The 15,066-nt window shown below is 36.7% G+C and overlaps 1 protein-coding gene across 2 annotated transcripts; it reads right to left on the bottom strand.

The window, feature by feature from the left end:
• Positions 1-3,670: 3,670 nt before the first annotated feature.
• On the bottom strand, positions 3,671-14,795 carry LOC141428159 (uncharacterized). 2 transcript variants are annotated; one of them, XM_074087949.1, is made up of 4 exons: positions 13,533-14,795; positions 9,693-9,982; positions 7,671-9,571; positions 3,671-4,884 (listed from the first exon to the last, which is right to left on the bottom strand). In XM_074087949.1, exons 1-4 carry the CDS (start codon positions 13,859-13,861, stop codon positions 4,399-4,401), a joined length of 3,006 nt encoding a protein of 1,001 aa, XP_073944050.1. In that variant the 5' UTR covers positions 13,862-14,795; the 3' UTR covers positions 3,671-4,398. The 2 variants fall into 2 exon arrangements, with proteins under 2 accessions (XP_073944050.1, XP_073944051.1); XM_074087950.1 differs by lacking the exon at positions 3,671-4,884 and adding an exon at positions 7,466-7,568.
• Positions 14,796-15,066: the final 271 nt, after the last annotated feature.

Raw genomic sequence — 15,066 nt, 5'->3', positions numbered from 1 at the left:
AATGCGGGCCCTATGGCATGCGTTACAGAAATGCGGGCCCTATCGACCAATGTAACTGAGCCATAAATAAAAGTAAAGACAGGATTCTGCGAACAACAAAGTGACGCTGGGTTTTCACCTCTTGTCACTTGTATCATGCATTGTTTGCATTACCAGACTGCGGCGAAGCGAAGCCCAAAAGGCGGATTATCCTTTCGACCTGTATGTTGTATGTAGGTACTTATGTGTTTATATCTTTTCCTAAATCTGCTTGTCTACTTGTATACTACTCAACGGCTCAACCAATTTTTATACCTACCACCAATTGTGATAACACCATTGAAATATTTACTACAGTTATAATTATTACATTTAACAAATATAATAAATCCGAATATAGTGACTTCAACACTCGGGACCTATTAGAAATTCCCACATACCAAGTAGGTACCTAATTGGACCCGACTGTTGAACTCACTATTTTCCGCATGAGGGTTTATTATTTGTTTTATGTACTTATATGTGGTCATGAAACATTTCATTGGTTATTCAATATTAATACGGGCCTTGCCTAGTTTGTGAGTCAGGATTCAACTTATTTAATTGTACTATGTTTAACCTAAGTTGTCTTTTTCTTTGTAATTGATCATTCCTTTTTGTGCAATTTTGTCTTATTGAATAAAGATTTTATTATTATTATTATTATTATTATTATAACAGAGTTCAAGACTACTAGAAATGTGGCAACAAAAATAAAACATTAAATTAAAAAAATCAAAACCCGACTGTCTTAAAAACTAAAAGGAAGAAAATAAGTCTAGTGGGCTAGAACTCTCAAGTAGCTAATTTAAAGTTGAACAGTCGGGACCCGTTACCAACAATTTTTGAGCTATATAAGTAGTCACGATTTGAAGGGTCCCGACTGTTGAACTAGCTACTTGAGAGCTCTAGATCACTAGACTTATTTTCTTCCTTTTAGTTTTTAAAGCAGTCGGGTTTTTGTTTTTTTTTTAATTTAATGTTTTATTTTATACTTATTTGATATTTCTGTGAAAATGGTAGATTAAGGGGCTGTTTCACCATCCATCGATTAGTGTTAACTGGCGGTTAGGTGTGATGCCGTCTCTATTTGTTTTGTTCGAATAAACGGAGACGGCATCACATTTAACCGTCGGTTAACGCTAATCAATGGATGGTGAAACAGCCCCTAAAAGTATTATAACCCACCAGTCCTGGATTCGCCATTAGGGCGTATTATAGGGCGCGACCTAGGGGCGGCAGATTTTAGAGGACGCTCACTCAATTTCAGAGGAAGTCAAACAAGTACATGGGGCGGCAAAAATATTAAGTGACCTACACCCTACACCCATAAAAAAATTAAATCCGGCACTATAACCCATATATTTAGAATGGACTAATTATTAGCTTTCATTTGATAGGTACCCATATTTGTTACAATACAAAATAGGTATTTTTTTTATTTCTCCGCCATATGTTTTTTTCGCAGCCGCAGGCGAAATATTATATACATCCTATGTCACTCCGACAGTTATGACGAATCCAATGACGTCTCATATTTTATGTTAAAATCCGTCCAGCCGTCTAGGCTACAGCGAGGACCAAAGAAATAGACATACATAACATACCCATATACATACATACATACATAGATACGCTCGAATAACCCTCGTTCAGGCAGTCGGGTAAGTAAAAAGTTAGTAGCACGGCGAGGCATACTTTTTACCTTCGTCAAACACCGACCGTTGGCAGACCACCAGTACCTAGTCTTAATTTTTTAGGTAGGGTAGGGCGGGGCATGTCGAGCAAGCGGGTAAGTTGAGCATTCGAAATATCTCCAAAACTAAACACGCGACGTTGGAACATCAAATGGCGGAAAGTGAGGTCCGGGGGAGGAGAACACTTTCCGCCATTACCTGTTGCCACGCGACGTAGGAGTTGGTGACACGCGTCATTTGTTTTTTTAAGAGTTAAAAATTAAAGAGTTAACTGTGATATTTTACTGCTAAAATTTTGAAAACAGATGTTTCAGGCATCAAGTAAGCATAAGTACTTAGTAAATTTACGTGTCTATTGTGTTTTAATACGTATGTTGTCGTAGGTATTACCTACCAATTTTATTATAACCTAAGATTAAATTAAAAACGTGGCAGGGGGCTAGTTGGTCAGTTTTTGACGGGGCAAGTTGAGCATTACTAATTGAACTGATTACATGTTCGTTGCAAACTTAGATCAAATAAAAAGTTTTTATTTGATCTGAGGTTGCAAAGAAGTAACAAATCTTGTTTGTTGATCTCATTCTAGTATTATATTATGATAATAGTAAGTGTTAATTATCGAAAATACAAACTGAGACATGAATGCACAGAAAAACCAGAAAAAAAGACCAGCTAAGAGATTGCTTAGTAGCGACATCTCTTCGTCGTCGTCATCGTCTGGGTGAGCGGTTGGTTCCGAAAGAGTGTGACGTCTCTCGATGAGAGCGGAACATAGATGTCGCTAGTGCTGCTGCATAAGTAGCGTAGTAGAAATAAGCAACCTGAGATATGTATGTATAGGAAAAATTCGTGTCAAGATTCCTGTCCAGCGGTGGTGTAGGGGTTATAGCACGCAGCACGGATTGCTGAGGACCTGGGTTCGATTCCCAGCGCTGGTCTCTTTTTCTGGTTTTTCTGTGCATTCATGTCTCAGTTTGTATTTTCGATATGGTTTCACGGGATACCCGTAAAAGTAACAAATTTGGAGTTGAAATAAAAAATACAAAAAGACTCCAAAAAACCAATCATAAGTGTTAATTACATTATAATTTGAAGTTTACATTACTAGGTACCATGACAGGCAGTTCTTGAGTCCTAACTAATGAAATGAGATTCCGGGGTCAAAAACTCCGTTAAAATATGTGATTAAAAGACTGATTGTAGTTTCTTGGTAATAAAGAAATATAAGCAATAAATAATGATGATTTAAATATTTTTCTTCGTACAATTCTCACCTTGCTCAACTTACCTCACTATCGAGGTAATTTGAGCATGTATTTTACCTTTGTTCACTTTAAAGCGATTTCCTGCTAAACAACACAGAATATCGAAAATCTGTCTGGAGACGTTTATTTCCAGATAAATTTCCTAACAATCAAAACTGATATCATGTTTCTAACGCAAACCATCACGAAAGTACAAGACGTTAATTCCAAAATTGCTCAATCTGCCCCGCCCTACCCTACTTATTTAATAATAAATACCTAGCGGACGACAGCTAATGTGGGACATAAATGCAAGATTTACGAAATAAACTTCACAACCCCAGCAGGGCTACTACGAAACTCGAAGTTCGTATCGTGCGGTCCCTCTCGCTCTCGTATTAAATAGTATAAGTGTCAGAGGGCACACGACACGACACGAACTTCGAGTTTAGAGTTTCGTAGTTAGTAGCCCTGCAGATTTGACATTGTAAGAAGTAGTAGGGTAACCACGATATCAGGTTAATTTAAAAACATTTAAAGATTTTTGCATATTCTCACGTACAAGTGTTTAACTAGAGGTAGGTACAGAGTGAGAAAAAATATTCGTGTTCACCACTTAAGAGTCACCTGCAGTTCCTCTTATTGATCTACCCGTTTTAGGGATTTTTGCAAAAGTTCAAACTTAGCGGTTGGAAAGTAAAAAAATCAAAATAAAGAAAGATTACATTGCTTTAATCTCAAATTACAAAGTCTCACTTTATGATGTGCTATGTAAAGCCAGCTATCGGCAATTTTTCTACTGGTTATTTTGGCTAGGTATGTAGGTTTATACATTAAATTTTCTCAATAAGTATAGTTAACATTGCGAATAAACGCGGAGAAAATGTTCTACGTTCTACGTTCAAACACTTTAAAACACTTACTTAGTTTATATAAATATACCCAACTGTACAAACATATTAAATACAGTGTCCATGAATAAAATAAAAACCTTATATTAAACGTTAGGTACAATAATAACCATAAAATAGAGATTCTATTTGTATCATAGCTTCATAACGTAAGTAACTTACAATTTAATCGTATTAATAGGTGGTTATTTATTTCTACTTAGTATACCTAAACGTTTTTATTTGTTTTATGAGTAATATAAGTATACTTATTAACCGTTTAAATGAGTCCACAATAGCGCTTGTAACGAGATTTTTTAGTCTATATTTAAAAAAAAACTGTCTTTGTATGTACGAGCCAAGGTAAAAAGGACATCTAACACAGCGCCACACAAATGTCTAAATTATTTTAACGAATACGTTTTTTCAAACTTCATACCAAAAAAAAAAGCTCACCAAACTAAACAATGCCTGTCACAGTTTTTTAGCGGAAGGGAAGGCGAGTATTAGCATCTCGTCATAAATAGTTTGTGGTCAAAAATTAGAATTTTATAACTTAGATTCTTCGCTTTCTGAAACGTCCTTTAATTTTACAGGATTGGTTTTAGGTTTAGTTTTAGGCACGGGTTCTATATCCACGAAAGTGAATGCGGGAATCCCTGCGCTGTCGGTCGGGGAGTCTTGACTTATCATGTTCTCGAACCGAGGACGCTGTTTACGGATATCTTTATGAGCATTGCGTTCCAAGTGACTATCTCTTCTTGGCGTCAATTTGTAACCAACTTGGTTAACTAATTTTCTCTGACAATCCGCCAGTTTGTCCCGAATTATATCTAAATATTCATTAGCAGTGAAATCTCCTGGAGTTTCTTCCATCAAAAGCATACACAATCTTTGCGCCTGCTCCAAGTATATAATTGCCTGCCTGATGTCTTCAAATTTTTCACTGGAACGAGCCATTGCGATAAAGTGTGGGATGAAAAACTCGAATACCAAACGCTTTCGTTCTGTTTCCATTTTCGTTGGCAGGATTATCTGTAAACAAAGTTTTAATTTTAATAAATTAGATAGGTACTTAAATTATAAAATGAATACATCAATAGTCACATAACCGGCTAAGTGCGTATCGTGCCACGCTCAGTGCAATGTTTCGTACTAATATTCGATAGTAAGTGTTGGTTGACCATAACTCGTTAATTTGTAAAGCCTACTAGGCTGTCACAGTTTCCTTTTAAATTCATTTTATGTACATTATCCAAATATCTTTCAGATTTTTGAAACCAATGGTTCGGCTTGTGAAGGGACACTTGCTCTCTAGCGAAGTTCTTCAAATCTTAATATTTTACAAACCAATAACTAAATCTAAAAATGGTTTGAGAATTTTTGAAAGACCCGTTTAATTATAACCCACATCTATAGGGTTAGACAAGGAAAAAAAACATTTTTTTTTGTAGAAACGTACCTATTATATAATAAAGTAAGTAAACAACTTTACTGGCAACTCTTTAGAAAAAAAACCGGCCAAGAGCGTGTCGGACATGCCCAAAATAGGGTTCCGTAGCCATTACGAAAAATTAAGGAATATTTTTCTAAGGATATCGTATTTTATACGGAATCTTCCAAGTTTACGTATATTTTATACCTTAGGCTGCTATTTAAGAGTAAAACTACTTATAATTCTGAAGCAAACTTAGCCGTTACAGTTTTCCTTAAAAGTTTGATATACTTACTACCATCCTGAATTTAATAAAAAAATTCCACCCACCGGTTTAGATTTTAGAGGAGGACGGGACGCTCAATGTTAATGAAAATTTGCACTTTAAAGCTGAATATTTCGCAAAAAATCTATGAATCGAAAAATCGTCTTAGCAAACCCCTAATGGTTTTAAAAGACCTATCCAACGATACCCCACACAATAGGGTTGGATGAGAAAAAAAAACACCCCCACTTTACATCTATGGGAGATAACAAAAAAAAATATTTTATTTACTGTACCAATTTGTCAGCATAGTCACGCATAGTTTACATATATATCCGTGCAAAATTACAGCTTTCTATCATTGATAGTCCCGAGCAAAGCCGCGGACGGACGGACAGACAGACGGACAGACATGGCGAAACTATAAGGGTTCCGTTTATGCCATTTTGGCTCCGGAACCCTAAAAATGGTCAAGGAAAGTCAGGGATAAAACTTTATGAGCATTTTAGACCCGGAGATGGTGACACAAAATATTAGGTCATTTGTACCAGTATGGCGGTTCTTCAGGGGGGTAATTACGGAATGACAAAAAATAAATAATGGTCATAGCGCTGGTACCGGCGGCCCAATCGCGTGGGCGTTAATCAAACGTGTCGGATAAATAACGAGTTTCGAACGATTTGTTCAAAAATCCTTGTATTTTCCGGTAGTCGATAAAAAAGAGGTAGGCGGTAGCGTAATGCCATACTTCTCCGGTGTGACTTACAGTCCGCCATATCGACGCCAATACATTAATTAAAAAAAAAACAATTCAACCATTTATTGTTCCAGGCTATTTTAATCATCGTCGAGTAGCCATTCACGAAATACACCATGCCATACTTTTCTGGCGGTTCCAAATGGCCGCCATACCGCCGCAAAGGAGTAATTTCTTTTCGCAAAACGATTTGTACCAGTATTGCATTTGGATTTTTGTAGTTTTTGATAAAATGTGACCGTTATTATATTTCCCATACTTATAGTAGGGGGAAAACGTGCTGCCATACTTGAAAAACTTATTTATTCGACACGTTTTGAAAATGTGACAAAACATTTTTGACATCATCGAATCATTGTATTGTGTTCGTTTAGATCTAAAAAAAAAACCAGATTGTAACCATGGCGCGGACGACTGTCGGGCTTAAGCCAAGATGATAAAAAAAAATACGATTTGTACCAGTATGGCATTTTGTATTTTTGATAAAATGAGTTATTATAATACATAGTGATGCCCTTACATTATTATATTGACACATGACTTCTCAGTAGAAAAAGATTGTAACCATCATCGGGCTTAAGCCGATACGATTTTACCGTATGGCATTTGGATTTGGAAATGATATGATACAATGTGACCCTTATTATATTTGCCATACTTCTAGTAGAGGGAAAAATGCGCCTTACGCCAAATCTTAGAATTTTGAAAAAAATCGCCTCCTCCCACAGGTATGGCATTATCAGACTTCTATTTATGATCATACAAAGAACTTTTTTTTTTAAATAGTCTGGTACAAATGGTTTAGCAAAAAAATTTTATGGCGGCCATTGGGAACCGTCGGAAAAGTATGGCAAGGTGATTTCCGTGAATGGCTATTCGACAATGATTAGCTGCGCAAAAATTAGCCTGGTACAAATGGTTGAATTGTTTTTTTTTTTAATTAATGTATTCGCGTCGGTATGGCGGGCTGTAAGTCACACCAGAGAAGTATGGCATTACGCTACCGCCTACATCTTTTTTTATCTTTATTTTTATTAAAAACAAGCATTTTTGTGGAACAAATCGTTCCGACACTTGTTATTTACCCGACACGTTCGATTAACGCCCACGCGATTGGGCCGCCGGTACCAGCGCTATGACCATTATTTATTTTTTGTCATTCCGTAATTAGACCCCTGAAGTACCGCCATACTGGTACAAATGATCTAATATTTTGTGTCACCATCTCCCGGTCTATTTTTTTACACCCATGTAGCCAAGTACTGTAAAACAAAAAAAACCTTGATGTATTATTAAGCTCACTTCAATGGTGTCAAAATAAATGAAACTTATAGTTAATCAAGTTTAACGACAAAATCAATTACCTTTCTGTTAATTACAATTTCGCGCTTTTCTTGCTTTCCATCTGTCTTTTGTTTTTTATTATACAAATGTCCTCTGCGTTTCTCTTGTATTTGACGCTGCCTTTCTTTTTTCCACAAATAATTTTTATCATGTATTTTGTCCATTCCTCTATTTTTCGACTCATCATCACTATCAGTACTCATCTTTCGATTTGTGACAGGTACTGTTAGATTTGGGTTAAGTATTCGTAAAGGATTTCGACACGTCAAGATTTCATACAATTTGAGAGGGTTAAAGGTAGGGTAAAAGTCTTTTTTCGTATACTTAAGTTTTTCCAAAGCGTGAAGTACATGCATTACAGGAGCTTCCAAAATATCAGCCAGACGTCTTTGCAAATTACGTAACAAAGGATTCGGGATACTTTTGAAGTCATTGCAGTTATCAACAAAGTAATTTGGAAATTTTGCTTGCGTAAAGTTGACGTATAAACTTTCTAAGAAATCTCTTAAACTCTCGCCTAGCCGATCTTCTGGCCATTTTGCGTTATTTTGTTCACATTGCCAAAACAAATGATTCCTATAGTGACTAGCGTCTACACCAATCTTAGATGTTTCATTTTCCATAAATGTCTTATGCAAAGTCAGTGTGAATAAGTAACATCTTATCTGGGCATGCGCTAAGCAACTCTCTAAATAGCGTTCAGCAGCAGGAAACGAGATTCGCCACTGCATCTTTTGATCAGGATTTAATCCCCTTTTAGGCCTAAATCCAACTGGCACAAGTAAGCAACCAAAACCAATGGCTTTGTTTACAATATATTTAGTTGGCCACTGATATCTAAAGTTGTTTCTGGGGTTTGTTATAACTCTCCTTTCACGTATGATCCAATTATTGGCGGCATTAGGCCAAGTGGCAAGTAGAGCAGGAAAAACTTCATAGGACATTTTTGTGCCATTCCTTATTGCATCACAATATATGCTTGCTCCTTGTGTTAATGCATTGTTGACTGAATCGGGCGTAAGACCTAAACTTGATCCCAATTTGATCATAAAATTATCAACAAAATTGGCCATGAAGCTCGTAGATGCTAGGTAATGATAAGTTTCATATAAATTTCTAGATATAGACGATTTTGAGGCTGTATCGTCTAAATCGTCATCCTCGTCTTCACTCCAACTGTCGAAGGAGCGAACCTGAACTGATGTCCAGCATTCTCCAGGAACCACACCGGAGCTTAGTCCAAAGTTAGATTGTCTACTAAGTTCGACTCTTTTCGGGGTAGTAGCCTCGGTGATGGTGGCGTACCCATAGTCGGATTCTGTTTCACTCGAGTCATTAAGATGACTACTTGAGGTCGATCTATATCCTGATGTCTCTGTATCTTCAATAATGGTATCTTCATTATAAGTTTTACGATTATCAGATTTGAGCTCAAGGGTTGGTCCACTCAGCCTTCGAGTGATTTTCAAAATAGACTTCCGGCTTTTGTTTTCGTTTGTCTCTTGGGTGTCTAACATCTCTGTATCCTTGTTATTATTGTTATTATTATCTGTATCAATTTCTTCAAATAACGGAGGCGTTGTTTTTCTAAGAGCTTTAATGTTTAAAATATTTCCTCGGGTATTTGTTTGTCTTATTGGTCCACTGCGTCTTCTCGCAGTATCATTTAAACTACCATCATGTACAATTACGTTGGGTGAAGTGACATTACTTGCATTCTTTGAATCATTATTGATTTTGTTTTTCAACTTTTGTAGCAATTCTTCACCCTTGCCTGCTGAAGGAAGATCATCTGAGCTATTTGATTCTTTTTCTGAATCTGTATATAAACTGTCATCTGAATTGATAAAAGAGTCTCTTCTATCAGGTTCTTTCATAAGCGCACTTTCTAATACTTCAAGCTTCTTCAGTTTAACAAAACCTGCAACAAACAAGTTACATTTTATCAGTATCGCGTAGTGAGTTGGTACCTAATTGCGAATAATAAACTTACTACACAATACTACTTACACAAGATATAGAATAACATCTATACTACATACCTGGTTCCCTGCAATCTTCTATACGTAGCTTATAAAAGGGTGCATCGAGAACCGCACTGTAGTCGGAAGTGTCGCCGGGCTCGCTGGCTTCAATATTATCGTATATGATGTAGAGTCTCGGAGCGACGAGGGGCTCGACTTGGTCCGGTCGCTTTCGGTAACACACGTGCTCCTGCACACACTCCTGTAGTCGATCCGCGAAGAATACGTGCTTATGATGAGCTACCATTGCTTCGTCTATGTAGTGTTCTCGCTCACTTTGAGGATTATTCTTGATATGATGCATCTCTCTGAAAACAAAAAAAAAATACCAATTGAACTTAGGTTAGTAAAATCACTCACTAAGTACCTAGTGAGTGAGTGATATGTCAAAAAAATCTGTTCTCACACACTTTGAATAGATTATTTAGGTGTCTACTTCGCTATTAGTTCCTAATAATATATTGATATTATTAAAAGGGATTAGGATAGCCGATTCCGGTATTTGGGCTTTTTTCTTATCGAAGCAATTTATTATCAATATCCTTCCAAATATGTGTTACCTAATCTAATAGATTTCGTTTAGGTTTTCCACCTATTCTATTACATGGCATCATGGATATCATTTAGCTCTTTCATGCTAATTATGACGTTCATAAGATTAAAACAAATCAAAGAAAATCACGGCTAACGATAGCACAATAAACATGTTCTCAACTGTTATCATTGCTATTTGTACCTCAGTATGTATGTATATTTTTTATCACTTCCGTCCATTGTTGATATCGATCGAAATAATCTTTTCAAGAAATAAAGCAAGCCATGATATAGTTATAGATATAAGTCAATAAATCCTATAAAGTGGTAACATCAAAGGAACACTGTCATCTACTTCACGCAGTCTGTTAAGATGAGTGCCTTTCTACAATGTAGTTTAATTAGTCAATAATCGTTCGTCTTTATTATACCTACTATACCTACTCGCTTGATGAATATACCTACTAATCGTAGATAATATACTACCTACCTATTCAAATATTTACTTGCCATGCCATCCATCCACAGAAATTTAATATTAATAGACCCTTTCTCTGATCTGAACATCCGTTCAATTTGTTTTATGCGCGTTAAATTCCGCAAAATTTTGTGGCGTAACGGTGCACGGTGGCGTGTGCGTGTGGCGTAGTGGGTTTATTTAGTACGGTCGCTCGGTCACTCTTTTATTGACTGTTATTTAATTTAAATAGTAGAGGTACTCTGTTTCCTTAATAGTTGTTTTTATTAATTTCTCTTGATAAGCTTGTCAATCCTCTTTCGAAATAAAATAAAAAGACTAAGTCCGGGCATACCTACTTAGAATTATGCGTCATAATCATAAACATGACGACAAGAACAACAGAGAGGAGGGAAGTCCCTACTGAGGACTGCGTAAATACTATTTTGGAATTGCACTACAATTTTTTTATCATGGATTAACGATATAAACACAGATAATCCGCGGATTGAGTTTAATATGCCTTGGAGTTCTGTATGTTCCAATAAGTAATTGTAATCCTATCGAACTTCATTTATGACCTAAATAATAATCTGCTCTGCAATAAAGAATGCATACGGGTCGGATTTCTTGAAGATCTATAGAAATTGTGCAATTTTCAGTGACTAATCGAATTTACATAATAAATGAAGAGGCTTCTGTCAGGGGTTGGACACTCCGCAGTTTAGGTACGTTCGGCCGGCGCACCCAACATTGGGTGCACGGCAGTGGGTTGCCGCTTAGCTCGCATGCTGGACGCGTCGCGCGTCATTTGTGTAGGTACCTACCAACTTATTTTTTTGCAAACTATGACTTCGAAATTGTTTACGGCTGTATAAATAAAAAGAAGATAAAAGAATCGGAATTATCATTTTTGAACTTTCCGAAAGATAGGTATTGAAAGGTAAGAACCCTTTTTCTTGCATTTAATTTAAACCATCATATAGTTAAATACTCTGTAAGAGTAGTAAGTGCATAATGAGAACAAGATTGCTAGGTATTACAGGGATTTTAGGGCATCTAAAGGATATACTTAGTTTTGCGACAGGTAGGTACCTACTTATTTAGTAGATTTTCGTATTGTTTATGTACAATCAAAGTCGATTCCTTATTCATTGAATATCGTTTTATTCACCTAAAATTAAACACTTTAGACCCTTTTTAAAACAAATGACAATTGCCTAAGTAACTAAGTTTGCTCAAATGTTTGTTTATAAGTAAGTAGGCACTTTGTCAAGCCAACTTAAAACAAACTAAACAAAAATATCACTAAAGATTTTGCAGGTTGTAGGACCTTGTGCAAGGTCCGCCCGGATTGCTACCACCATCTTGCTCGCTAATCCTGCCGTGAAGCAGCAGTGCTTGCACTGTTGTGTTTCGGCGTGGAGAGTAAGACAGCCGGTGAAATAACTGGCACTTGAGGTATTCCATCTTAGGCCTCTCTTTGGGCTCGGGTTGGCAACGCATCTGCAATACCTACCCTGGTGTTGCAGATGTTTATGGGCGGTGGTGATCTCTTACCATCAGGAGACCCACTTGCTCGTTTGCCATCCAGTCAAATAAAAAAATAAAATAAAAAAGATTGAACAAAGAGATACCTACTATCAAAAGGTTGCTGTTGCTGATAAAATATTGTGGTTTTGTAGCTTTAGCCATTAAAGTTTGTTTACTTATTTATTAAAGGTAGCTTATTGAATTCATATTAGTACCCACTGTTATCTTTATTCATCGGCGAGTGGGAACCCTGTGCTCTGCGCGCCAAACCGGTTTCGAGTCAACGGTGCCCAACGGAATATGAACGCTTGTGTAACATGATAAGTTTCAATTTCGCGTGCAAGTCGTAAGAGTAGGCAACGATTTATACCTAAACTTGACTTTTGTTCGAGAGAGTCCCTTCTGTACGGTAGTACTATTAGTTATTCTGTGCTTCTGTTTTATTATCGATGCCTGTGTTCGGGGCGGAGGAGGATTAGGATTATTGTACGGTAAATAAGTTAATCACTACTTTATACTAATTCTTCTTTATCCAAAAATCATAATATTACAATAGGTATTTAGAAAAATTACAGTTTTGAAGATTTTCAAGCAAGTTTATTATTATTTATTATTATTATTATTATTTATAATGCACAGGCAGCTTATAGCTGATGCGTGCATATCATTGTTCACTTGTTAAATTCATTACGAAGACTCAATTCTATCAAATCTTCGTCAATTATCCACAGATTTCGAAAAAGTCTGATACATTTTTGTGTACCTATCATCAACAGGTAGTTATTTTTTATCAAGATCTGTTCAGCTACTATATTTATTAATAAGTACTTGAAGTTGGTTTATATTATTGTTGTAAAAAAACTTATGTACAGTCAAGGAAATTAAAAATTATGTCCCAGGCCTGCCCAGGCCTTGCCAGGCCCAGGTTAACCTTTGTGCTACTAATGTCATATTGACATTCCATACATCTGCTAAAGAAATCATGACGAAATTGGTTACGAGAAGGTACCACCCTGTTCCAGGATTTAATTTCCACGACTGTACCTAACCTACCTGATCAAATCATAACATTGGGGCCTATTATTTGTTATTAAATTAAATAAGTAGTAGATTTGTACTACTATTCAGTTGTCTAGATATCTCCACGGAACCATTAAAATGAAGCAAGAATTGCCATATTTGAATACCTACGTAATTATTCAAGTTAATTTAGTTAATTTTAACATAACTTTCAAGTATTTTCGTTCTTTACATTGAAAGTACGTCTGTATAATAAGCTGATAACGTAATACTAACGGCAACATACCTATATTAAGTTGAATTAAATCACTTACCTTTCAAAGTGTTCAAAGAACTGGACAGAGAGAAGGATGTTGTTCAACAAGAAAGCTTCAGAATCATTTTGTAGCTGATAGCGCATTAGGTCTAGCGCTTCGTCGTCATAGGAGCGATGGTGCGCGGGCGCCGGGGCGGGCCGCGGCCCGGACGCGCTCGGCGCTTGCGGCGCCACTGGCGGCAACGCCGCTTCCTTAGTTCCCAAACGCCTGTTAGCGGGATTCGCATTCTTCTTCCTCCTCTCTTCTCGCTTCTGCTCCTTCCATTTCTCCCGTTCAAAAAACTTATCTGGCTCCTTCTGCGACTTCTTCGATTTCGAGTTTCCCATTATATAATAATCAATCCGCCAAATTTGTTACAACAGTTCAACACTTTACTAAACACATCGTTATTGTCAAGTAAAAATAAAAGTCCTTCAACTGACCCTGTTCGTGAGGTACCGTCGGGTCCGTGTGACCGTTTTAGCCTCTGAGTAAGCACTGGACGAACAATTACTGATACAATTATTATACCGACCAATGTTATCTGGTTGATAAAGCTCTAAGAATCGCAATAATAGATTATCATGGCTGTAAATTGTTGTGCAGCGACTTGATTTGTGCAGAGCGTGGACTGTGCGGGCCGCGTCTGTGGACGTGCTCGTGCGCCGAACTCCTCGTCACTGCACAGCACTAAAACACCATTAACCTAATTCACCACACACGTAATTTCAAGTCCGTAAACCGTGAAGTTATGATAAAAAAACTAATATTGAAGTCGACCGACAGCATTCCGTTTTCAAGACTGTTATATAAAAGCTACACGTAATATAAGTTGATCGTTATCAAAACATCTATTGCGATCGATAGAGGTAAATTCGATTCAGTCACAAAATTAGTTATTTTCAGAATTAATTGCTAGGTACATACATGTACGATAGGTCACATTAAGATGACAATCAGCAAATGGTACCTAGATAGTGCAATAAATGATATATATAACTTATTAATCGGCTCCGTCCTCTTGTTGTTTAGCCTGACGACATAAATGCTGCAGTTAAATAATAAAGGTTATACGAGTAGTCGGGTCTCCATAGTAAGTCGGCGCCTACATCGAATTGGGTCGGGGTTTTTTTTTGAGTACCTCTTATAGTGAAGAATATTTATGCTGAGTATATTTACTTGAAAGAGACCAGAGACCATGTTGTCTAACACATTCGAAATCACAGTCGCTTTTTTCGCTTATTTTTGTTATACTTGCAGTACAGTTGATATGAGGACAGAAAGAGATGGTGAATACGATCGTGGATAGGTACTAGCCTGTTACACAATACGGCTTTAGATATAAGAAATAAAAAGGTTAATTTGAGTCGGTCGAATACATATATCAGTGACAAATAAAGACAAATTTATATCATTTGGCATTGGCGAATTGGAGTATATAATTTTTATTTAAAATAATTGAAAGTCTGTATTTAAAGTCAATGGAAACTTAACAAGCAGTTACGAATGAAGGGGTTGATCATATATATTACCTATATAGTAAAATTGGCCT

The sequence above is a fragment of the Choristoneura fumiferana genome, chromosome 5, assembly GCF_025370935.1.
Source record: "Choristoneura fumiferana chromosome 5, NRCan_CFum_1, whole genome shotgun sequence".
Taxonomy (NCBI): Eukaryota; Metazoa; Arthropoda; class Insecta; order Lepidoptera; family Tortricidae; genus Choristoneura; species Choristoneura fumiferana.
This window is presented reverse-complemented; position numbering and strand designations above follow the sequence as displayed.

Coding starts and splice junctions, on each gene's coding strand:
- LOC141428159 (XM_074087949.1), bottom strand. CDS start 13,861: ATGGGAAACTCGAAATCGAAGAAGTCGCAGAAGGAGCCAGATAAGTTT. Junction 9,572..9,692: donor AGAAGATTGCAGGGAACCAG/GTATGTAGTATA, acceptor TGTTTGTTGCAG/GTTTTGTTAAACTGAAGAAG. Junction 4,885..7,670: donor AAATTGTAATTAACAGAAAG/GTAATTGATTTT, acceptor CTTTGTTTACAG/ATAATCCTGCCAACGAAAAT.